At 29.1% G+C, this 27,536-nt stretch overlaps 1 protein-coding gene across 1 annotated transcript in view; it reads right to left on the minus strand.

The window, feature by feature from the left end:
* Positions 1 to 27,536, minus strand: part of LOC111631787 (syntaxin-7-like) — a 50,989-nt gene that overhangs the window by 7,847 nt on the left and 15,606 nt on the right. The window contains exons 2-11 of the mRNA XM_023376098.1: positions 22,076 to 22,176; positions 19,235 to 19,303; positions 12,399 to 12,468; positions 8,648 to 8,738; positions 8,436 to 8,576; positions 7,970 to 8,025; positions 5,111 to 5,189; positions 4,960 to 5,032; positions 2,363 to 2,445; positions 883 to 971 (exon numbers count right to left, since the gene is read on the minus strand). Coding sequence (XP_023231866.1) covers positions 883 to 971; positions 2,363 to 2,445; positions 4,960 to 5,032; positions 5,111 to 5,189; positions 7,970 to 8,025; positions 8,436 to 8,576; positions 8,648 to 8,738; positions 12,399 to 12,468; positions 19,235 to 19,303; positions 22,076 to 22,139 — 815 coding nt within the window. The 5' untranslated portion in view covers positions 22,140 to 22,176. The remainder of the gene's footprint in view (positions 1 to 882; positions 972 to 2,362; positions 2,446 to 4,959; positions 5,033 to 5,110; positions 5,190 to 7,969; positions 8,026 to 8,435; positions 8,577 to 8,647; positions 8,739 to 12,398; positions 12,469 to 19,234; positions 19,304 to 22,075; positions 22,177 to 27,536) is intronic.

Below are 27,536 nucleotides of genomic sequence, written 5' to 3' on the forward strand. Positions count from 1 at the left end.
TTTTGATCAATTCTACCCCCAAGGGGATAAAATAGGGGATGAAAGTTTGTATGAAACTTTGTCAATTTTAAACCGATCGGGCTGAGACTTTGCATGCATAAAGCTACTATGACGTAGGCATCCCCTAAGAAAGGATTTTGATAAATTCCACCCCTAAGGGGATAAAATAGGGGATGAAAGTTTGTATAAATCTTCTTAGATTTTCGACTGATTGAACTGAAATTAAAGATTGGAGCTACTATGATGAAGACGTCCGCTTAAATAGGATTTTGATAAATTCAACCCCCATGGGGATAAAATAAGGGATGATGGAGGATGTAAATGTATTAGTTTGAACCTATCAGTACCTAATGGAACGAATAAATTAAGACGAACAAAATAATTTTTAGTTCTAAATGTTGACAATAGATGGCATTAGTAATATTTTAAAACGCGCTATCGTTGTGTTTTCACTGAGTTACATATACCCGATGATGAGTGGCCGCCGTATCTAATAGTACATACTATACCTAAATATTTCTAGCGGATTATATTTGACGGGGGTTAATTAGCTATAGTTTTTGCGGGGATTATATTGTACCCTTTGTACATAGTTGTACAAAGAAGTTTTGTAGGCCCTAATTTTTTACACACACTAAACGAAAGTAAAGCCGCAAATACTATACCTAATTAATAATAATTCTTCTTAACGCGAGCGAAGCCGCGGGCAAAAGCTAGTCATCAGATAAAAATGGTTAACTAGCTTCATCCAGGTCCCAAGGGTGTTGGGTTAAAGGTATTTAACTTAATAACATTCTCATTTCTGCTAATATACTTATAAATTGTAAAAAATAATTTCCTGTTAGATTTTCAACATAATTATAAATATATAGAATTTCTTACTTGGTATATATCACTATAATAGTGATGAGAATGGCGAGAACTATGACACCAAACACCAGTAAACAACACTTTTTGCGGCGTGCCTTACTCTGAAAAAATATCAAACTTAATATATACATACAGTCTGATTATTAATAAATAATAAATTAATATATTTAAGTGTTATTTTTAAATATTTCCACATAGCATTTTATGGTTTGTCTACAAAATTCAAAGCAAGTTTCACAGTTATATATGGTTTGGCAAAAAATATTTTGCTGAAAATATAGTTTGAGTGTATATATGTTATATACATTATGCTCAAAGACTAAAAACATTCATTGAGTAAAAAAAATCAACCACAATGCATTCCGACTTCTCAAATCAACCATAATGCAAATTTTGTATTGTGGCACTTTCACAAATTGATAATTATACCAAAAATGAACAGTTGGCATCATTAATCTTATGTCAAGCAATAAATTTCTAAGATAGAAACTTTTATTTATCATTGTTTTTTACTAATATTAATTAATATAAAAATTTGTTTGGAGTTGTTCTCTTTGTGGGAGTGTCATTATTGAAAACAAATTTCAATAAATTGACAATGTGATTTATAAATAAATTTGATTATTTAACTTAAATCTTTAATACTTTTTTGGATACTTTATCTAAAATTTTCAGGTGTCATATACAGTATTAAAAACCATAAACAAAACAATTCTCAATGTAGATTAGAATTTGATTTCATTCTAAATAATAAAGAAATTTGTTAATTAATTTTGTACTGATATTTTTATCACACTGAGTCAGGACTGCATTAATAAACATCCACAATATTTTGTGGCATTTTCATATTGCCAGATTGCATTTTGGTTGATTATTAAAAATTCTCAACACAAATATCACTTTATGGTCTTACTGTGTATGCTAAAACACATTATTCAATTTTTGAAAGTGCCATGATATAAAATTTGTATCGTGGTTGAATCTGAAGTCAATGCATTGTAGTCAAATTTTTTGCTCAATGAGCATTTTCAGTCTTTGACAGTAACATATATATATAGTATACCCACCCCAATTGTAGACATTATTGATTTGTCAGATCTAGTTTTAATCACCCCCATTCCATTATGATCATCATCAAAGATCTTCTTAAGCCTGAAAAGTAGTAGAAAAAAAAAATATATATATATATAATTTTTTAAAATCTATTAGACACTAAGAGAATCTTTTATGATACTTTAATAGAGTGGTGAGGGTAATTAAACTAGATCTGACATGTAAAAGTCAAACCACTGTTGAAAATGAATTCTGATCCAAATTCAAGTCCAAATCCTTCACAGTGGCAGTTATCACAGAGGCGATTCATTGTCAAATATACTATTTATAGTATTAATATACATTGTTAGAAAAAAGAAAAAAAATCACTTTTACAATTATATTACATTGTTTAAATTATTATTAAAAGAAACATAAAATATGCTGTGGTAATAATTACTTGATGTTCCCTTGCTTGTGCCAATTGTTTGGTTCCACCAGTAACATGTTCTGCAGCATTTTCAACATTGACTTCAATACTATCTACAAATATTAAAATTTTCATATGAATATTTACATATTATTAAAGTTAGATACATTACACAAATCAAAATAGCTGAAATATACAATAACTTTGATTACTAGTTACTCAGTATTATTTTTTTATTTTGAGTTAACAATTTTTAACTCAAAAATACTTAATAAACAAAATTAAAATTGTTTTAATCTATTATCATAGCTCAAGTTTCCTTTTCATTAAAATTTTTTTTGGTGGGTATTATATTTTTAATTTTTGTCAGACATTCCAAATAAAACCACATTGATCATTATATAAACAAAAGGAAATTTAATATATAAAAGCATTCAAATAATGAGATTTCAAAAGACCTGAGTTTATCATATAATAATAATTATTATATATATTTTTAAATATGTTTCATCCATATGAGCAAAATATTAAAAAATTATATGATTTTATTGTTCATTTCCATCTATTAAATATTTACATTGTAGAAATTTAATTATTTTATCAAACTTTTATCTTTATTATTAATTATTTAACTTAAATCTTTAATACTTTTTTAGATACTTTATCTAAAATTTTCAGGTGTCATATATTAGTCAGGTATTAAAAACCATAAACAAAACAATTCTCAATGTAGATTAAAATTTGATTTCATTCTAAATAATAAAGAAATTTGTTAATTAATTTTGTACTGATATTTTTATCACACTGAGTCAGGACTGCATTAATAAACATCTATCAGGTCAGTCCATAAGTTCGTGAGTATTTTTTGACCTTGAGAAAAATCTTGTTTTGCTGTTAAAATTGCCAGTCTAATGTGATACTTTTTAACTGAAGTGTTAAATTGGATCTCATTCATATAATACGTTCAGAATTGGGAACATTTCAGTTGTTTATTTTCGTTAAAATGGAAGTAACAGATGAATATAAGAGACATGTTTTATACTTTTTATTTTTAAGTGATGAGAATGCTACAAATGCAGCCAAAAAATTAAATACTGTTCATAATCAAACTGTAATTAGTGTAAGGACTGCGCAGAAGTGGTTTGAAAGATTTAGAAATAATGATTTTAGTGTGGAGGATAAGGCTCGTACTGGAAGACCCGTTGACTTTGATGATGATGCTCTCTCTGCACTAGTTGAAGCAGAACCATCTTTAACAGTTGATGAAATTGCGGAACGTTTAAATTCATCCCATGGAACTGTTCATAGACATCTACAACAAATCGGAAAAGTTTCAAAGCTAGGAAAATGGATACCACATGAACTGTCAATAGCTAACTGACAACAACGTCAACTGCTCAACTCAAAAGCTTCAACTGGGAAATTTTACCTCATCCACCATATTTGCCAGATATTGCTCCCAGTGATTATCATCTTTTTCGGAGTTTGCAGAATTTTTTAAAAGGAAAAACTTTTGAGGATGAGAACAATGTAAAAAAGGCTATTTCTGAATATTTTGATTCAAAACCGAAATCATTTTACAAAGACGGGATTAAAAAGCTACCATCAAGATGGCAAGAAATTGTACAAAATAATGGTGAATACATTATAGATTGAAATAAAATTTACTTAAAATTTTTTGTTGCTTTTTTTTGTAGATAAAAATGCGCACGAACTTATGGACTGACCTAATACAATATTTTGTGGTATTTTCATATTGCCCAATTGCATTTTGGTTCATTATTAAAAATTCTCATTCTCAATGATTATGATGAATTAGTTATCACCATTGTCAGAAGTACAAATGCAATATTAATCTTATTAATTATTATTCAGATGAAATTAATTTTACCAATGATTTCCCCTTGATCATGTACTAGAGATGCAAGATCTTTTAAAATTTGTAGTATGGTAAAAGTATGATATAAAATTTAAATTCTTGCCAAAAAATATAAAATTTCCTTATATCATGATGATTTATATTCTAGTCTAGTTTTTCAAAATAATTATATAAAATTTTTTGTTGTTATCACAGAATCTACAATATTAAATGTTAATTATTTATAGTAATTTTTATAAGCATGTGTGGTTATCATATGTGTATTAATATGTTTGCTTCTGTTGTATAACATATAACCATCATAAATACAGTAGAGCATCGATTATCCGAATATTGATCAACTGAAAGCTTTCCAGTTGGAAAATTTAAATTTCCACTAGTGCTGTGGCACTGCAATCTTTGGCTATGTCTTGGGCTATTCCAATATTATTTTTGTTCGTGTGCATGTTTTAGCCGGCAGCACTGGCGTGACTATGAAAGGGTACTTAAGGACCTGCCAGGATTTGAACGAATTTCAACATGGGAGAGGTTAATATATTTTTTCTTACATAACCGGTTATCTGAAAAATCAATTTTCCAAACAACCCCAGTCCCCAATTGATTTGGATAATCGATGCCTTATGTAATTCAATAAAAAATGACTATACTAATGACAATAATGATTATGATGAATTAGTTATCACCATTGTCAGAAGTACAAATGCAATATTAATCTTATTAATTATTATTCAGATGAAATTAATTTTACCAATTATTTCCCCTTGATCGTGTACTAGAGATGCAAGATCTTTGAAAATTTGATTCACATCAACGATGTCGGCCTGTAATATCAATCTTTGTTTAACGTATATCAAATAAAATATATTTAATATGCTACTAAATAGATATTTTAAACATACCTCTAATTTACGAACAGCCATTTCCCTTTCTCTTAAAAGTTCTATATTGACATCTTCTTCCATTTGTAACTGAGTTGGACTAAATTAATATATATATATATATAAAATAAATATAATCTCTCATTCTAACATAAGAATATTTTATATATTCATAATATATACATTCTGTCAGGGTATGAGATCCAAAAATACAAAGATCTCAGCATCTATAAAGTTTATTAAAATAATTTTTTTGAGTAAGTGAGAAAAGTTTTATGAATTTAATGTGGGCACCTTTTGTAACATGACAGATGTCACAATGATACTCAAGCTCTACTAAGTGTTTTCCAGCAACTGAAGCATTATCCTGCTGCAGTGATACATTGTTTCAAATCATCAAAATCTCACACTTTTCTCTAGTACATATAGTCTTTAATAAAGCCGCATGAAACAGCCTATGGAGTCATATATGGAAATCTAGGTGGCCATGCAGTTGGACCTTCTCTGACAATCCAATCTCCAGGAATAGTCTCATTCAAAAGCAGCTTGACATATTGATGAAAGTGTGGTAGAGCACCACCTTGTTGAAATGTAAAACCTGGAAAAAACCTATCATAATCGTAAAACAAAGCTCTGCAACATGTCAAGGTAAGCTTGTCCTAATCAATATGGTCTCTGAAAAAAAAACAGACCAATGATGCCATTTTTGTGCACTCCTAACCAGACATTTTGATATTACTCTTTCATTTTTGATCATTTAGTGAAAATTCTCATTACTCCAAATGCAACAATTATGTCAAAATAAAACTTGGAAAGATTTCTATTGGATACACTTTATTTTGTAAAAATATTACGAGTGTTTCTTGCCTTAGAAGCTGTTATTTTTGGATGCCTCTAGTCCAAACACTGCATACATATAGGAAAATTTATAATATATGGTCTCAAACTTAGTCAATCAAGATGCAAAAGTGGGAGTTCATTTTACTTTAGCTGTAATATACTAAATGCATTTTTCTACTAAATAATAATAATAGCACAGGAAAAAAAAAGAGAAAAAATATGAAATTGACAAATACTTTAAAAAAAAAACAAATCTAATGGAAATTTGTATTTTTAATTTAAATTAATCTAATTTAAATTAATCAAAAAATTATTCTGTTCAAGTAACTATTGATAATTATATTTAAAAGTAGTTAAATATGTTTAAGTAAATGAAACTCTTGCTAATTTTAGTGAAACAATTCTTTTAGTTTTTTAAATATTCAAATAATTATATATTTTATGATTTATTTTAAGGTTAATCTGTGTTCTTAGTATAGCTTTCAGCTAGTTTGGGCCATTTATAGTAGACCCCCTATAACACAGTAGATATGTTCTATTTTATATGAATTCCATGTTCTACAAGTCACTTAAATACATGAGCCAATCACAGCCCGACACATGTGCAGTTTAGGGACTATGGCTGTTTGAAAGGTTTTCTTCCATAAAATTAATCGATTCTAGATTAATTTGACTCAACATTTCCAAAACATGTATATTTTTTTGGGAATAATCCATATAAATTATGCTATAAACAAAAAGTTGTAGGATTACTTACTGAGTGTGCACCGTTCGATGATGCCATTGCTTAATTAAGCTTGTTTTTGTCATGGAGTGGCGCATTGAACAGCGGGTGTGTGTTTTCTGATAAGTTATTTTTCTGTGAAAAATCCGCTGAACTTTGGAGACATCATTAATATAAATATAATTTTTATGGGTGTTAAATAATAAATGGTTTTTAGTAGATCCACTGCTCGTTTAAACTCAACAGTTTGTGTAATATTATCTGCTATTGGTCTAGATTCAACCAATCCTGTTGAAACATGAGTCAGCGATGACGTTTTACTGTATTATACGAGTCTCTTTTAGCGTGTTTATACAAATACTATCTCAATTTTTTCACCACGTTATACGAATCCATATTATATGAACCTGTGTTATAGGGGGTCTATTGCACATTTATATTATGCCTTATATTATTTCATGGTTTAAATTACCAACCAAAGCTGGCCTGCATTGTATGGTGACTTTTTCCATAAGCTTCTTCACAATGGTTAATTAACAGAGTAAAAACAGACTGATTATTCTTGGCACTCAAAAACATTCTTTATTAATGAATTAGTTGTTATGATACTATTATTGAAAAATTGGCCACAAAACAAAGACAAAAAGAAGTTCTTAAATTATTTTTATATACATAATGATGAACTGAATCAAACTTCTTCAATACTTTATTAAATGTAGTAATTTTGTAGCAGTAATGTTTTGACATCTGATTTAAAATATTAAAAATTGATCACAGCTATATAAAATTATCATATATATATTACTAACAGAGGACTAACATGGGTCTAAAATAACTTTTTTGAAAAACTGTCCAATATCAATATTTTCAATAATATTAGATAATGCAGTGCTTTTCAACCTTCTTGAATAAGCGACCCCTTTACAAGTTAAAAAATTCTGGCGACCCCCCCAGGGCCATATTAAAACTATGTCAGTGATTTTATAAACTACGTATTTAAGTTTCTTTCTGTTGAGACCTAAATATAGATCGAAAAACCAATTATACTGTAAAATAAACAGGCACAGCCCTCTCACTGAGATTGTAGTTTTTTTTGTTGTAGTGTAGGACTTACAAACACTTGTCTTTTTCTTTTACCCAAGACCCCCATGTAAGGCTTTGCGACCCATAGGTTGAAAAACACTGAGATAATGTATTGAATGTAACCATTAACTTTATTTTAATCAGACTATTTTAACATTTCAAACCAACCAATGTGAATTAATCTTCAATTCTATTCAAATTTTACAAAACAAAGAGTATAAAAAAAATTTTACCTGGCTAGATCTATTAAATTCACTGCATTTTTTGAAGATCCATCATCAAATGGATTCTATAACAAAATTATAATTTCAAAATCATTAACTTTGTTTTCATTAAAAAAACAATGTACAATTTTATCAAATTTCATTATTATAAAATTATTGTATTAAGTTAATATACTTAACAACACTCATGGAGAGTAAGTACAATTTGAAAGTTTTATAATTTGAAAACACAACTTTATAATATAGTAATGAAAACATTTTATTAGAATATGAGTATTTTTGGCATATTTATCATTTAACAGAATTGTATGCATACATATATAAAAACCAATATCAAAAATTGGATTTTTACTGTACCAAGCACACGAGACATTCAAATGCTATCATAATGGCATTACATAAATAGAAATTAGTTGTTTTTCTAATAAAGCCACCATTGCTTCATATCTAACATTCTTGAAATTCTAATACTGACCCCTGTTAAACCTGAACTTGCTCTTGCTCTCATTACGCTCTCTCTCTCTTTGTGAGCTGCTGTTCGCTGAGTTTCTTGAAAATTCTTTAAGCATTCTGTAAACTCGTCAGTCAGTCGATCTTTTAACATCTTCACATCTTTCTATAAAATTTCAATTAAATTAATTCTAAGCATTTCCATTTACTAATAAACAAATAAGTTTTGAAAATTACCTGATCTGAAGCACTGCTTAGATGTGATAAATTTTTTAAAAGTGAACTGGTATCTTTAGCCAACTGATTAGTATAATGTTGTACTTGATGGCTGAACAAAATTAATATTTAGAATTGGTAAGACAGATGTAATACCTTAAAAGTATGCTAATATAAAATATTGTATAAGTCAATGAAATTAATAACTATGTTCAAAACATTATTAACTAATGAATACCAAACACTTTTAAAGTGTTTGGTATTCATTAGTTCACTAAAATCATAAAAATTAGCAATTATTATCAATTTTCTTTCATAATTTCTTTATTTATTAGCTTTTTCCAAACCACTAGTTATCTAAAGAGTTTTAATTGGAAAATAATCATAAATATTAAGTATTCATGGATGTTATAAAATGTTCAACAGTTAATTCTCTTAATTTTAACAATTTTAAACTATTATTATTAAGAAATAGTTCTATAACAATATTCTAAGTAATAATATGAATAATAGATCAATATCAATATACAATCATAAAGATTTCTTTTCCTTAATCTTTTTCTGCTTTATTAACACTATTATCACAAAATTTTAAAAACAGAATTCCTATGATAAATTCTAGATATGCAAATATATATATATATAATATATAATATGAATGAATTCTGAATATATATATATTCAGAATCACACATATAATAAATAAATATATATATATATATATATATATATAAAGTTTATATTTAAATAGGAAAAACAATTTTCAATAAAAAATAATGTAATGAATACAAACAAAATAATAATGCAATAACTTTTTCTCTATCGTAGTTTGTAAATTTATTAACTTTNTGAACATAAATGTTAACTTTATTGTACATATCACCAAATGAACATTAGAAGAGTTAAGAAGGTTTGGAAGAGTTCTATGAAACATATTTGGACAAGGATAAATATCCTGTGTTTTACAAACATGCTCTGTCGATGGTTTCGCTATTTGGAAACATTTATGTGTGTGAACAACTTTTTAGTCACATGAAGTACATCAAATCTCAAGTGAGAACATGAATTACTGATGTTCATTTGGAAAACTGTTTGCATGTAGCGATATCATCAGTCGAGATCAATTTTGATGCACTTAGTTCTGTAAAACAAAGTCTGATGTCTCACTTTTAAATATTTTTAAATTGTCTAATAAATATGTTTCTCGGTTATTAAATAAATGATTCTCGGTTATGTTTTATTTTCTTCAAAAAAATAAATATACCTATTTTTTGTTTTTTTTTTTCATTAAACCAGGCAAGTGTTTGACCATGATCTCACCTACTGGAAAGCAACGATGTGGTTGAAGCTGTAGCAAGCTTGCTTGTTTACTTTAACAAAAAAAAATTAGGTGCGTGGCTCAGCAGGAAATATTATTTCTGAAATTTGGCCCACCTGCTAAAAAGGTTGGCCACCCCTGGTTTAAGCTGTCACTAGTTTCCTTTGCTAAAATGCTACAAGAATTTAGATTTAGTGACAACTTTCTTGGCACATTTTGCTACAAATCTAACATCTTCCAAGTGGTTAAAGCATTTTAAAAACTATTTTTAAGATGTTTTAACTAGAAGAATGGTCATTGGACCACTGATGGTCTGTTAGCATGCACCAAGTGGTCCAGAGATCGACTTACTCATTTTTCAAAAAGTACAATTCTATTCTGTTTAGTTAAAGAAAAGAACATTTTTATGCACTGTATATCTCTCATATTTTATCACCAGATAGAGAAAATATTATAGCATACATGTATGATGACATTTACAGGATAGGAAGTTGGCCTAGGTGGTCCAAGGTTTATTTGACTCAGCTTAAGTGGTTCACAGATTGAGTTACTTTGAGAATCACTGGTTTAAATAATGAATGATAAACAGAAAACTACACTGGCGAAAATTGAAAGTGTTACACCCACCCAGTATTGTCGAAGACATATGAAATCGAGGCAAAAGAATTTTTGAAGGGTATTGAAAGATCAAAAATAAAATCAAGTACATACAGTGGTATGGAAATTATGGAGACATTTGTTATGCAAAATTGCTGTAATGTTTACCTTATAAGTTGTGAACTGTGTTATGGAACATGACTTTTTTTGGTCCACAGGTTATTGGTGACCAGCTATGCCATATTGACGAGTGAGAACTCCGTATACCCAAATGTCTGACTTTGAAAGAGGTCGGATAATTGGCATGTCAAAACTGGGAGCATCATATCATGAAATCGTTTGACAGACTGGCTGAAGTGCTATGTCAGTACAAGTGGTCACAAGGTGGATGCAGGAAGTGTCCAGTACTCGCAGACCTGGCACAGGTCCGCACAGGATAACGCCACGTGAAAACCACCATATTGTACAGATGGCAGTTGCTGAAAGATGGGCAACGGCAGCACAGGTCCGAGCAATAGTTATTGCCAGAGTCATCCCACAGACAATTGTAAACCAATTACTTGATGCTGGGCTGAAATCTCGGACCCCATGCAATGTGTTCCCTTAACCAGATTTCATTGCCAACAATGGCTAACATGGTGTCTGCTAGACAAATTGGACACATGAATGGCGTACAGTTGTGTTTAGTGATGAATTTCTATTCTATTGGGTCAATGTGATAGTTGGCAACATGTCCGCTGGCGTGCTGGAGAAAGAGCCCACCCTGCTGTAATTTCAGAGTGCCATTCAGATACAACTCCTGGTGTCATGGTTTGAGGGCAATCAGTTACGACAGCAAAACCAAGTTGGTGGTTGTTGAAGGCACAATGACCGCCCGCCAGTATGTAAACAGGGTGATCCATCCAGTAGTCATACCTTTCATGATCATCATCCAAAATGGTATCTTCCAATAAGATAATGCCCATCCTCATGCTGCTGCCATCACAAGACAGGCCTTCCAAAGTGTCGCAAATCATGGATTGGTCTGCCTGATCTCCAGATTTATCCCCCATAGAGCATGTCTGGGATGCCATGGGTAAACGGATTATGTCTCATAGCCATCTAGTGAGCACTGTACAACAACTGACTGCACAAGTTGTGCAGGCATGGAGAGATATACCCCAACAAGACATTCAAGCACTTATTGATTCAATGCCTGCAAGGATCCAAGAGTGTATCCATGATTAAGGTGGGCATACCACTTACTGAAACATGTACCAAACAGCAATAAAACCTTGCTTAATTCATTTCTTCTGGGTATGCCACTGTACATGTTTACCAAGTTTTGTGAATTTCCACCAATTCCATCTGGGTGTAACACTTTCAATTTCCACAAGTGTATTTTCCAATTATTAATCTCAAGAAACTTACAAAAACAAATAATATTAGAGGCAACTTCTGTAAAAAGATTCATTATTTTTATCATTACAAAAGCAAACCAGAATTCACAGAAGTAAAATATGAATTTTAGATTAATTATTAAAAATTTTTCATAAACAAGATCAAATAGGCACAATATTAGAATTTGATTCTTTTAATATTAAAATAAAGAGTATAATCTAGTTAATAAATATTAATGAATGCAAATTTGCTATTAAATTATTATATTAACAATAAAATAATTTTAAAAAAAAATAAGCAAAACATTATCCAATATATTAATGAAAATTTGTAAATACAAATCATGGTCTGATTCCTAATAGACATATATAAAGGTCAGATTATTTTCAGATTAGAAGTAACTTAAGTCTAGTTTGAAACTAATCCAGTTTTTAGATATGTCTGGATAACAAAAATTTAACTTATTTAATTACTTACAGCTGTGAACGAAGAGTTTCAGAATCTTGTGGTGTTCCTAACTGACTGACCATCTTTTGCATGGAAGCAACTATTTTACATAAGAAAAAAAGTGTTTATTATTTAAGAAAAATTTTATAAAATTGTTTAATACTAATTAGAGATTCAAACTAACAGATCTTTTAATATGAATGATTTTTCATAATGTATAGTATAGCCAGCCTTTTTTTTCCTCCACTTCTTGGACACTAAAAGAACTTTTTTCTAGACCCATTCTGGATCTGGGTGAACTCATGATAGGGACGACTAGGTAGTGAAGGATGAAACCTGACATATCTGGCACCACAAAAAGTTTTAGTTGCTTGCCTGGATTCATTCCATGTCCGTAGAACTGAAAGCTGACAGCTTAATCAAGTCAACCATCTGGCTGTCATATTCAAGCCGATTATAGATATTTATTAATTATGTTAAGAAGCCATTAATGTAAAGAAACACAAAATTTTGGTGACAAATTTTTTTATAATAATGAAATTAACCTAATGTGGCTACTTTCTTTGTTTTCTTATTACGTAGTATTATAACAAATATCTTTCTTAATATGCTTTCTTACCACACCGGGTTGTATAACTTCACAACCAACAACTGTCTACCCTTAACCATTAACCGGTGCGAAATTCTTTAAAATCGGCGAACGTTTTCGATTCCCCTCCTGGGATCTTCTTCAGGCTTACTTCTTTATATCTTTCGTTATAACTGGATTCTTTAATTCGAATGTTTTTGAAAAAACGTAACATGCTATTTTTCGAAAAAATTCCGAAAACGGAAGGAATCCACTTGTTATTTCAAATGTAATTTTCTACCAATGGGGAATCATTGTGTGCATTACGTCATAAAACTTGTCTTATAAACTATATTATGATTTATCGTCAATTAAAAATTGCCATGCTGCAGAGAGATTTATTTCTTCTTTGAAATTAGAATTTCAAATTTGAAATTAGAATTTCAAAGAAGAAATAAATCTCTCTGCAGCATGGCAATTTTTAATTGACGATAAATCATAATATAGTTTATAAGACAAGTTTTATGACGTAATGCACACAATGATTCCCCATTGGTAGAAAATTACATTTGAAATAACAAGTGGATTCCTTCCGTTTTCGGAATTTTTTCGAAAAATAGCATGTTACGTTTTTTCAAAAACATTCGAATTAAAGAATCCAGTTATAACGAAAGATATAAAGAAGTAAGCCTGAAGAAGATCCCAGGAGGGGAATCGAAAACGTTCGCCGATTTTAAAGAATTTCGCACCGGTTAATGGTTAAGGGTAGACAGTTGTTGGTTGTGAACAAATATCTTTCAATGGGAGTTTTAATTATTGCAATGACACAATGACTACCACAGATGCATCATTAATTGAATTGTGTATTAATCTGTAGCACACAACTACATCAATCAATCCTGCTATTTATAGAACATTAGAAATCACATATGCAAATAAATATACTCATTTATTTACTGTATTTGCATCAATTGAAGTTGTTATAATGATTTCTATTAAATTTTTTCTTTAGTTCCTGAAGTCATTTCAAGAAATGTTTTCTATTGATTGGTTTTTTAAATAATTTTAAAAATAGATCTATAGGAAATTGCTAGCAATTAATTGTTTTAAATAATTATACAGTATCTATAAAAGTCATTATTAAGACATTTATAGCCAAAATACTTGTAAAATCTTAAAATATAGGAGTTATGGCAAGAACATAAGCCAAAGATGAGCTTTATAAAACAAAATTAAAACAGAAGTTATGAATGAATACATTTTGATTTTCTTTTTAAATAAACAATAACTAAAAAATTAATAGCAAAAATAAAAAGCTAGTTTCTTCAGTTAACATCAAAACATTCTAGAATATATATATTTAATTTAATTAATAAAAAAGATAAAGGTGAAAATCAATTTGTGAAATACAGTTCTAGGAATTCTGACAGAACAATATCATCAAATAGTTCATTAATCAACTTATGAAGAAATCAACAAAATTTGTTGATTTGTCCACAGACGTTACTGAAGACAAGTCTATTATGACAACCAATATTATAATTCCAGATCTTTGTACATAATTCAAAAGGATTTATAATAAAACACAAAAATCATTCTATTTGACAAGGAAAATTAATCCTTTGTAACAGTTCTTAATAGAAAATTAACAGTTTAAATTATAAGATCAGATGTTCCTGTCTTGATTTGTAAGCTATTAACCGTGTCTAAAAGTAAACAAAGCTTGAGGCAAGTCACGCGATTGGACCTTCTTCAACTTCTGGTAGAACGTAGAAGTTGTGTCAATAGTTGATGCAAAAAACATCCTGTGTATCAGTCACATTTCTTTAAATAACTATATTGTCTCATAAAATTATTGTTAGGATATATTATTGTTTATACATAAAACTAAATTTAATTCAACTTTCTTCTCCATTTCTTTGATGCTTTTTTTAGAGAAGATAGTGCAACATTCCTCTCTTATTCTTGCTTTGTTTACTCAATACTATTCAGAAGTTCATAAAATTATTGTTAGGATATATTATTGTTTATACATAAAACTAAATTTAATTCGACTTTCTTCTCCATTTCTTTGATGCTTTTGTTAGAGAAGATAGTGCAACATTCCTCTCTTATTCTTGCTTTGTTTACTCAATACTATTCAGAAGTGTCTACAATTACTAAAAAAACTTATTTATATTTAAATTAAATATTTTCGATTATTTTTAATTTTCTATAGGGTTTTTATATGAAGATAATGCTCCATACAAAATAATTTTGAAATATATTTTATATATATAGCCTATTGTCTAAAAAGATCCTATATATAGAATTTATGTAGGGGAAAAAACTTATAAAAATGTTAAAAAATAATTTAGTTAAACTTTAAATAGTTCTAGAAAATTAGGCAGTGAATGGCTAGCCAATGATGGGATTACTGCTCCTAAAAAATTAATTTTAATAAAAAATAAAATGAAAGTTTCTTTATCATCAATTTTAATTTAAATATAATACTGTTTTAAAGTAATATTTACTCTAAAATCCTTAATGTCAGTCAAATATAAGTCGTGAGTGATTAAAGTAAGATAATGTGCAAAATAATGTAACAGTACATCGTTCTAATAAAAGATCTCTAATTAAAGTTATTGTGGTGTGACAGAGATTTTTCTTTTATTTATTTTCTTTTTTATAATATATAAAATTCAGTTTCTTTTCACTTCAGTTTTTATTGTTGTCAGACAGAATTATGAGACATGAAACACGTAACATTCAAAAATATACTTACGAAATTAACTAAAGTAATAAATATAATTTATGTATAATACTGTTTTAAAGTAATATTTACTCTAAAGACCTTAATGTCAGTCAAATATAAGAACATTTATGCCACTGAAAAAGCCATATTGCATGTTTATATCTTCAATACACTATTGTACAGTATACATGTACATTTTAATCAAATATATTAGCTTGAAAGTAATAAATTTAAGTTAGAATTACTTGGAAAACTCCTTGTATAAGCTTGTTACAACATATTTCTATTTCTGCATATACAGTAGACCCCTATAACGCAGATTCCTATAACGCGGTGAAAAATTGCGACAGTATTCATATAAAGACACTAAAAGGGACGCATAAAACGCAGTAAAACATCATCGCCGACTCGTGTCGTGACAGGATTGGTCGAATCTGGACCAATAGTAGACAAGCAGCTGAACTACTTACACACTACAGAGAGTTTAGACAGGTAAGTTGAGTTTACTATCGTCTGTACAGTATGTAAATTAGGTACCATAAGTCTAATACAGCACTGTAATTTTATACATTTCTTGTGAAAGAAACATTTCTTATTCAATGGCCATAAAAATTATTTCTATTAATGATGTCTCCAAAGTTCAACAAATTTTTCTCAGAAAAATAACTTATAAGAAATCGCGGCCGCCATTTGGTGCGCTGCTCCGCGACGAAAACAAGCTTAAGCAATGGCGATGTCGAATGGTGCACACTCGGTAAGTACTCCTACAATTTTTCATTTATAGCATGGTTTATACTGATTATTCCCAAAAAATTATACGTATTTTTGAAATGTTGAGTCAAATTAGTCTAGAATTGATTAATTTTATGGAAGAAAACCTTTCAAACAGCCGTAGTCTGTAAACTTCACACATGTCGGGCTGTGATTGGCTCATGTATTTAAGGATTCCTACAATGCGAAATTCTTATAAAGCAGAACATATCTACTGCATTATAGGAGGATCCACTGTATATAGNTTAATTTTATGGAAGAAAACCTTTCAAACAGCCGTAGTCTGTAAACTTCACACATGTCGGGCTGTGATTGGCTCATGTATTTAAGGATTCCTACAATGCGAAATTCTTATAAAGCAGAACATATCTACTGCATTATAGGAGGATCCACTGTATATAGAAGTAACAGGCAATTTTACACAGATGAAACTATATATAATTTGATATTGTAATAATTAATGTATTGCTACTCAATTGGGGTATAACTCTATTAAATTACCCCAAATTATAGTTAGAAATTTATTTAAAAGCATCTAAAAATACAAATCTTAAGTACATTTTATAAACAAAATTATAACCTACAAGCAATCATCTTTGTATACAATGTATACAGTAGATTTATATACTTTCATCAATACATAAATTATATTTATTACTTTAGTTAATTAATAAGTCGATTTTTGTAAGTATATTTTTGAATGTTACATGTTTCACATCTCATAATTCCGTCTGACGATAATAAAAACTGAAGTGAAAAGAAACTGAATTTTATATATTATAAAAAAGAAAATAAATAAAAGAAAAATCTCTGTCACACCACAATAACTTTAATTAGAGATCTTTTATTAGAACGATGTACTGTTACATTATTTTGCATATTATCTTACTTTAATCACTCACGACTTATATTTGACTGACATTAAGGATTTTAGAGTAAATATTACTTTAAAACAGTATTATATTTAAATTAAAATTGATGATAAAGAAACTTTCATTTTATTTTTTATTAAAATTAATTTTTTAGGAGCAGTAATCCCATCATTGGCTAGCCATTCACTGCCTAATTTTCTAGAACTATTTAAAGTTTAACTAAATTATTTTTTAACATTTTTATAAGTTTTTTCCCCTACATAAATTCTATATATAGGATCTTTTTAGACAATAGGCTATATATATAAAATATATTTCAAAATTATTTTGTATGGAGCATTATCTTCATATAAAAACCCTATAGAAAATTAAAAATAATCGAAAATATTTAATTTAAATATAAATAAGTTTTTTTAGTAATTGTAGACACTTCTGAATAGTATTGAGTAAACAAAGCAAGAATAAGAGAGGAATGTTGCACTATCTTCTCTAAAAAAAGCATCAAAGAAATGGAAAAGAAAGTTGAATTAAATTCAGTTTTATGTATAAACAATAATGTGAGAACCGAGGGGGTTAGTTGTCCCCATTTACCGGCAGCTCTGTCAGAGGATGGCTTTATAAGAGGGCAAAATAAAATGAGTGGGGAGGTTAATGAGTAAGTTGACAGGTTCCCAAATATATACACAGGTTGAACAAGAATAACACATTTAATAAACAATTATAAAATTGTATATATCAAAGGCTAAAGTGAAGATCTACAAAATTCTATTCTACGTCGCGANATACACAGGTTGAACAAGAATAACACATTTAATAAACAATTATAAAATTGTATATATCAAAGGCTAAAGTGAAGATCTACAAAATTCTATTCTACGTCGCGACAATGATTTGTCTTTCATATGGAATATCTAATCTCTATTCTCTAAGTTAAATTAAGAGATGAGAGAGAGATCTCTAGAAGAGAGACTTCTCAGAGAGAGTGACTTTGCAGAGAGAGAGTATACAAATAGACATCCAAAAAAATACCTCTAAGTTCCCGATCCGTAATATGGGTCGCTGGTGAATATTTCGCTGAATATTTGTTCCTGGATCGTCACAGTAGTTATGGCGATATTGGTCAGTAGATGTGGCAGTCGATGTCTGCCTTGTGGACTGCATCCAAGCCCTTTTTATACTATTTTTGAGGGGGTGAGAACTATGACATCATTAATGAATTATACGCACACCTGTTCATGTGTTGATGACTGGATCTAGCTTGTACGGACAACTGACACAGAGAAGTTTGTTTAATTTATTGACGTCAGTGTCTAGAAGATATGATTTTATAATATAAATTTCTATATGTTTGACGGCTCTCATCCATAAATTAACATTCATCTGACAGTAATTTCTTTAACCCGGTCAACTATCTAGATATTGTTTATATAAAATGTCGCATTTGACTATGAACAAGGCAATTTATTGCTGTAACCACGTGTTACGTACAAAAAGGGGGACCGCAGAAGTCCCCCTTTTTCCCTAATCACGAAGTTTATTAGAAAGGTGATATTGTTCTAAAAAAAAGGGTTTTGGACCGTCACAATAATATATCCTAATAATAATTTTATGAAACAATATAGTTATTTAAAGAAATGTGACTGATACACACAATGTTTTTCGCATCAACTATTTTCACAACTTCCACATTCTACCGACAATCACGTGACTTGCCTCAGGCTTTGTTTACTTTTAGACATGGTCAATAATGTAGAGATGGAATTTACACTTTCATAATCATTCTACTGTTTATTATTACATTTCATATGATATCAGTCATTTAAAATTATCTTAATTTTTTTTATTAATTTCACATTTTTAAATTCAAATGTGAAAACAAAAAACAAATACAATTTTGAACAATATTAAAATAAACACTTACCATTTTGTGATATTTTCTGAATATTTGTTCCTATCTCTTGCGACAATCGTGAAAATTCATTTTGACTTTCTAAAAATAGTGGAAAAAAATAAAGAAATACTGATAAGATAAATACTGTAAAATAATTTAAATACCTTAACTAACTATATTTAAATTCTTATTCACAAAAACAAATATTTTTATCTTAATTCTAAATAATATTGGAGTTTAAACCTATTCTAACAAAAAAATTTATTAATAAAATTTTTAATAAAGCAAAACAAAAAAGAATATAAATTCAATACTATAAATTTTTCATAACTGTTCTGTAACATTTATTTCTGCACAAGAAATAAATGACTTATAATTAACAAAGAATGTTCTGATTCAGTATTTCATAACCCAGATATGATCTAGGTTATGAAATACTAATTTAGAAAATTTTATTTAAAAATGTTATAAATTTGGTAATTGCATTAAACTCTGTTGTTATTTTTAAAATTTCAATGCTTATTTTCACTTTATCTAATGAAATGGATTAATTTAGTCAATAGCTTAAATAAAGTTAGATTCAAACTTCACTAAGACACACAAAACACATTTTTAATATTAATTAATTATTCATATATTTAATAATACTGCTTTCAGTTATATTCAAGTTTTTATATAATAAACTTGCTAAATCACCCATAAATATTTTATAAAAGAAACTTCATTATACAAAACATATTGCATCCACCAGCTTGACGACCTCCAGCTTATAAAGCAACAATACAATGATGCAAAAGGGAAGAAAACTGATAAACAATGAATTTACTTTAATTTTATATTATAGATTTATTTCTTTACTTTGTTGAACATTTTGTTCAAAATTTAAATTTTAACCACTGTTACAAAAAACAAAAGAAAGTTTCTCATTATCTTTATTATATCCAAGTAGTGTTTTTAATGTATTTTATTTCTTTCAATTTGTCAATAATACTTGATATTTGAATAATTTATTAACCCAAGAAAAATGCAATTAAATGCAGTCAAAAATTTTAATTGTAAGTGAAAGATTGGATTAAACAGAAATCTGTTATATGGACGTTTATTGCATTTAAACAAGACAAAACAAATATAAGCAATATCTACAACTTTAAAACAAGTCAAAGCAATATCTACAACTTTAGGGATAAGCTTATAGTCAAACAACAGTGTAACAATTGTGATGATAGATTTTGCACAGTTTTGGTATGTTCACTGCCCTCTGCACAACTAGACACATAACTACAGGCATATACTTCTAATCTAGTGATACAATTCCAAAGCTGAATGTTCAACTTTGATGTTTGATTCCAATGCCAAACTGTGCCAAGTTAGCTGCTGGACAGTTTAACTATAAACCAGATGATTTTCTTGTCAACACCAGTGACTTTGAAACTTCAGACTGATGTTGGAATATAAACCAGCTTTAACATTCAAGTTAACTGTACAAAAATGTTTTCAAAGTTTTACACACTATCTCAATCTATTAATATGGTTTCCCTCAAATCCTTGTAATCATATTAATGCACTAAACTAATTTGTGTGTATTTTCTTGGGTGTATTCTCATTGATCAGGATCATAATGCTTCTGTGATATGTCCTAGTAACTCTTTCATAGCAATAGATGGGACAGCATAATCATATCTTCTTTTAATCACCATATAAAAAAATCTAAGGTTAATCTGAAATAAGAGATCAAAGTCATTGATTTCTTATTGAACCCTGCAGAAACCACAGCTCTGTTGCAAAATTTCATAACACCGTATTTACTCACATATAAGACGACCTCACATATAGCATGAGGTGTGATTTTAACCTGTCCCATGTTGTTCCTGAATATTTTCGTGTTGACCTCATTTGACCTGCCCTGTTGACCCCAAATATATTTATTTCTGCATCAGAACATTCTAGATACTAGATGTCGCTACATGTCATAATTTTTATATTAAAACAAACTTTGAAAATGTAATTTTTTTGTTTTTATATTTATTAATATAGATATTTTGTTTGTGAAAAATAATTTTTAACAATGCAGTAGCCACAATTATTATGTTTAAAAAATTTTCATTAGGCTTAACATTGACAAAAATTCAATATGGCAGCCATATGCAATGGAGAAAAATTTCAACATGGGATAGGTTAAAATTAGATTTGTTAATACAATTCTAATTTTATTTCATTTAATCACAAGTAAAATATCAAATGAATGTAAATGCATACATTGTCCTGCAAAAATTACTGGCATTTTAAACTTTAAGGAAAAATCTTGTAAAATTGACAACATAATTTGTTCATGTAAAACTGGACAATTAGGAACCTTTTTTTTTTGCCAATTCTTAACAGTCGAATCCACTCTCCATCGATTACACTTATCAGTTTCTCCAAATTCTGATTTCCGAATAATCATCTGTTAAATGGGAATGGATTAAAACTTATATTGTGCTCCCGTGTGATTTTGGAATTTCAATCTGGAATTCAATTCAAAAGCTTTGCTTTTCCTACTGCTATTCATCTTTACTCCTGACAATGCACAAGAATGATTGAAATGACCCAAATAAAAGACTTATGTTTTTAAATACAAAAGAGTAAGCATCAGGTAAAAAATGCAAATACAGTACAAGGTTCACAAAAATTATTTGCAAAAGCACAAAGAATCTTTCGCTCACACGTATAGGACAACCTAGAAATTTGAAGCTGTGATAAATGAATAAAAACCTCATCTTATATGTGAGTAAATACGATAATTCAATTACCTGTGGTCTTAACATATCTGTTAAATAATCCAAATGATTCAATGATTAGTTTAGCATAACACTATAAATAAATGAAAATTACCTGACGTATATCCAGTTTTATAAGAAGAATACTGATATCCATCATAACCAAAACTTTTAGCCATGATGAAACTTTCAAAACTTTCAAAAATACTTTTAAACCTATAAAAAAAATAATAAAAATCAATTTGAAAATTATTAAATTTAAAATTATTTATTATTAATAATTAACAATATGTTAAAATACTTTAATAGCACTACATATACTTTAGAACATTTAAAAAATAGAATCTAAAAGTAAAAAAAAACCACTGCATTAATTACTAAAAATCTGTGTTGAATATGTATATAATATACAGACCAAATTCATTTAAATTGAGTTTCTTCACTTGAGTATCTTAGAGAATTAAAGATAATTTTGTTACTTATGACTTGAAACAAGATAACCAAGTGCAAATACGATAGCATTCATGATACATTTTTAAATATTTGGCAGACATCTAAAAATTGGCATTTAACCAACTAACAATAGGAAATTCAACCACAAATTTGTAGAATGGCATTGCTAAACACTAAATTAATATTTTTTGGATTAAGATGTTCTTGACGTTTATTTTGCAGCTACACTTATCACATGCTGTATGAAAAGCAATCACCTGGCAGACTGTCATAGTAATATGCATTGCATCATGTACTACTGCATCATATAATGTATGGCTAAATATCGTCATAAAATAAACATTAAAATTTAACCAATTTGCTATCCATCCAACACTCTTATATAACATAAAATAAGTATTTTAAGGCAATCATATTATTTAGTGATTGTGCAATAAAAATTATTATTATATAATTCTAAGAATAAATCCATATTGATCAATAATATTCATATGACTATTGATTTATTTAATATTTTTAAAGAGAAAATATTTATAAGATGTCTATATAAAAAGAAAATATTTTAAAGAGATGTCTATACACCAAAAAATATTAAATGAACTAATTTAAAATAAGCAGCAAATCATTCAACTTGATTTTACTTTCAGCTTTTCATCATAAACATTTTGATCACAGTTATATGTTTAAAAAAATAACTAATACTTAAATCATTTTAAAGTATTATACAAATTTATATATAAGATACTTTAGAAAAAATCTGAAAGATTTTAAATTGATATTTACTAAAGATACATAAAATTGGAAAACACATTCTACGTTAAAGTTTCAACACTAAAACATTGTTTACTATATACATATTAGATATGAATAAATATAGGTTTAATGTATTATTCTGCTATTTAAAGGACAGATAAAACTGGTTAAGTGTAGATCAAGATCTTGAATGACATTCTTTGGTTCTTCCATTAAGCTTGAGCACTTTTTCTACATGTAGTAAGTCCTTGATTTAGTAATAAACTAAGTGAGAAGGGTACTCACTATTGCTGAAAGGTCATTAAATTGAATTTTAATAATTTTTTTAAAATTTTTATCATTATTTTAAAAACATGTACTGTACAGGTACACCACTGAATTTCTAGCACTCTTGGTTCCAAAGTCTTGCCAGATTAACTAATTTGCCAAACCAACTGTGGTCATGTATAATAATAATTCATCAAAACATTTCTTATCCACTATTTATACACTTCCCTTGTATCTAAAGTATACCACTGATTACTAGACACTTAATATTAATGTAAATTATGTTTGATGCCACCACTGACAATCTCATCTCAGAAACCATAGTTAGAGTTAAATTTAAGCAAAATAAACTAAAAATATGACAAAATTAGTGTTACCACCAACAAGTGCAGTGTAAATAATGTAAATTATCATGCCCTACATATAATGTCATCTGTCACCCAGTAAACAAGTCTAGTAGTCGTGGAAATTTCAAGTTCCCTTTTGTAATTTTGTCTGAATTAAAGGAAGTGTCGAACCAACAGTTGCCGGAAATTTGGTGGTGTGCCTTATTAATAATGAACTTACAACATGCAAGATTTATTATAAGTGTAAAAAAATAAATTATTATTATAATGTACAATGATAAAGCACAATTTTCTAATGTTGAAACATCCCACATAAGTGAATTAAACTTGGCCAACTCATGTACAATGGAAATCAAAGAAAGTGATGTAATAATTGAAACAAAAGGCAGATTTCAAGCCAAATTAAAGAACATTCTCTTTGTACCAGAACTATGGACCAACCTACTGTCAGTAGGGATGATAACTGATCACAGATTCAGTGTACTATTCCAAAAGAATCAACAACTATTATGGATCCAAAAACCAAAAGCATACACATGCAATGCTTTTGGTTTTTGCAATACACAGCATTTAAAGAAAAAGGGCTGTATTATGTGAAAGAAAGGTGGGAGGAATATAAGCTCCCTCAAACAAATGTCAATAAAATGAAAAGGTGACATGAACATTTAGGTCACTTAAACTTAAGGGACATATGGCACATGGCCAACAACTTAAAGGTCAGAAAACTAAATATAATAGGAAAAGAAGAACGCAGCCCCTGTGAAATCCGCATAAGAGGGAAATAAACCAGATCACCATTTCCGAAGCAAAACAAAAAGAGATGCAGAGAAATATTAGAACTGATTCATACCGACATTTGTGGACCAATGAGAACCTCCTCATTCAGTGAATTGAAATATTTCATCACATTTATTGATGATCACTGTAGACAGTGTGAAATACATTCGACCCCCCCTATAACACTGTTGATTATTCTGTTTTATATGAATTCCATATTGCACGAGTCACTTAGATTTTACAAATACGTGAGCCGTTCACAGCCCGGCACACATATTTGTAAACTCTAAGTAACTCATACAACATGGAATTCATATAAAACGAAATAATGAACAGTGTTATAGGGGGTCGACTTGTATATTTTATGAAAAACAAAACATACTTAGTCTTTGTAGAGAATAAAACAGGAAGAAAGATAAAGGCAATAAAAAGTGACAACGGAACCAGTATACTAATAGAGAATTTCAGAACTTCCTGAAACAAAGGGATTAGGCATGAGAAAACAGTCTGCTACACACAACAAAACAGCATTGTAGAGAGAAGAAACAGAACACTAGTGGAAATGCTACTCCAAGCAAGATTGAGAGAATGCTTTTTGGCAGAGGTTGTATATACCACATCATATATTAGAAATAGATGTCCATCAAAGAGCCTGGAAGGCAACATACCCTTTAAATTATGGACCAGTAGAATGCAAACTATAAAATATTATAGGACATTTGGTCAGATGGCATTCGCATTAGAAAAGAAACCAGGAAAAGGAAAATTCCAAGAGAAATCCACCAAATGCATATTTATAGGCTATTCTAGAAAAACAAAAGCATATTGTCTATGGAACATGAAGACAAAGAGAGTCATAACAAGTAGAGATGTCAGATTTATCAATGAATTCCCAAACAACTCAAGGGATGATATTGAAATGATTGAAGATGACAGATCCCATGGAAGAGAAAAACTCAATAATAAAAAAGTGGAATTAGATATCCTTGAACCTGCTAAGGAACAATTACAACCCAAAGAAAACATCTCATCCGAAAATGAAGACGAAAGTGAAAACAAACAAAATAATGAACTAGTAAGAGAGAGTGGGAGGCCATGAATCACTCAAACAGGACAAAGGGGGAGACCCAGAAAGAAATATAGAATGAAAATCATAGAAGAATCTGCCACAATTGGTAAAAAGATAGTCAAGGACAATGTAGAGCCTTTGACATATAAAGCCATGGAATCAAATGACTCAGCCAGATGGCGGACTGAGAAATGGAATCCCTGAGAAAATATAAGGTATGAAACTTAACGGAACTGCCAGAAGGGGCAACAACTATGAAATGCGAGTGAGTCTACAAAGTTAAGGAAAACATCACCAACAGAATACGAATAGAGTATATGAATACTAAGAGCAACTCTTCTGACCCACCATAAACACACAAATAGTGAATAGATCACTAAGTAAAGATAGTCTCTTCTTCGAGGGGGATTATTAGGTAATACTAAATTAAAGCAAATGTCCGTATCACAAACTGTGTATGAACTGGCAACACCCATGCAAGACCGCTCAAAACAAGGAGACCTGTTTTTAGTTAAGTGCCAAGTTATGGATGGGTGAACAAGTACATGTATAGTCTTAGATTAGAATAAAGTTTAATTCTAAGTTAAAGAACTGCCTCATCATTGTTCTAACAAAAATCCATTAATATATAAAAGGATTTAATTCAGATAAACTACATACATATACAATATATAATTAAATTGATTTTTATTGCACGAAAATCATATTTTTAGACATACTAAATTAATCATTTAATGAATATTGATTTGAAGACAATGACAAAGATATTTCTATCAACATTACTCCTTCATTTATTTATTAAAAATTTATAAATATTTGTTTTTCAATAGCAAGTGTTTTTAAAATGTATCTGTAGAATTAAAAGAAGTTTAATTTTTTTTTTCATTGAAGATCATATTCTGATACACCTGTAGAATATTTTTCATTTAAGAAACAACAGAAGTATCCTTTCTAGCTAAACAAATATAAAAAAAATATATATATATATATATCTATTTATATATATATAAATAGAACAAATTTAAGATTTATAAATTCAAAACTTAATTATTTACAAATGCATATTTATAGCTATTTTATTGCAACATGTCATTTCTATGTTTTTGTAACAATATGTAAAAAAACTAACTTAAACTCAGTCAAACTGATCAATCTTCAAACTACTTTGGCCTCAGTTCAACTGAACTAGTTATGATTAACAGCTTTATTTTAGTAAAAATACAGTGGAACCTCGGTATACGACCTTAATCCGTTCCTGATGTTTGGACTTATACCGAATAGGACGTGTACCAAACCAACCTTTCCCATAAGAAGTAATGCAAAAATGATTAATCCGTTCTCGTGAAAAAACCGTCTTGATATGGTATATTAATGGGGTTGTAAGATGATTTAAACACTGTTTGAGCACATTAATAAAAAAATAATTTTATTGTAGATTTTTAAAGTTATTACAGTATATTGTATTATATTATTTAAATCACTAAATCTAAATCAAATCAAATTAAACTCTCCTTAACACTAAAATACAAAAACAAAAAATTTTCTATTCTATGGAAGAAGAGTCCCATTCTGGTCTTTTTACTTTTCCACCTTCTGTCTCTTTTCACTAGGATCAGCAACTTGTATTAAAAATCTGTCCAAAGAACTTTGTGTCTATCTTCTCCTCAGGATGTCTCTAAAGTGTGACATTGTCTGATCTTCCCAAGCGATGCTATTTCGATTTGTTTGAACTTTGTTAGGGTGGTATTTTTCTGCAAAATTTTTCACATCCATTTATTTTGCAAGGATTTCTTTGATTAATGAAGAAGGAGCTTCTTCTATCTCTTCCTCCTCTGAGTCAGAAGAGAGTCTATCCATTCTAGTCTGATGCTCATCGTTCTCCAGTTCCTGTAACTCCTCAGTGGTCAGTT

The sequence above is a fragment of the Centruroides sculpturatus genome, unplaced genomic scaffold, assembly GCF_000671375.1.
Source record: "Centruroides sculpturatus isolate CEXI.00-Female unplaced genomic scaffold, Cexi_2.0 scaffold180, whole genome shotgun sequence".
NCBI lineage: Eukaryota > Metazoa > Arthropoda > Arachnida > Scorpiones > Buthidae > Centruroides > Centruroides sculpturatus.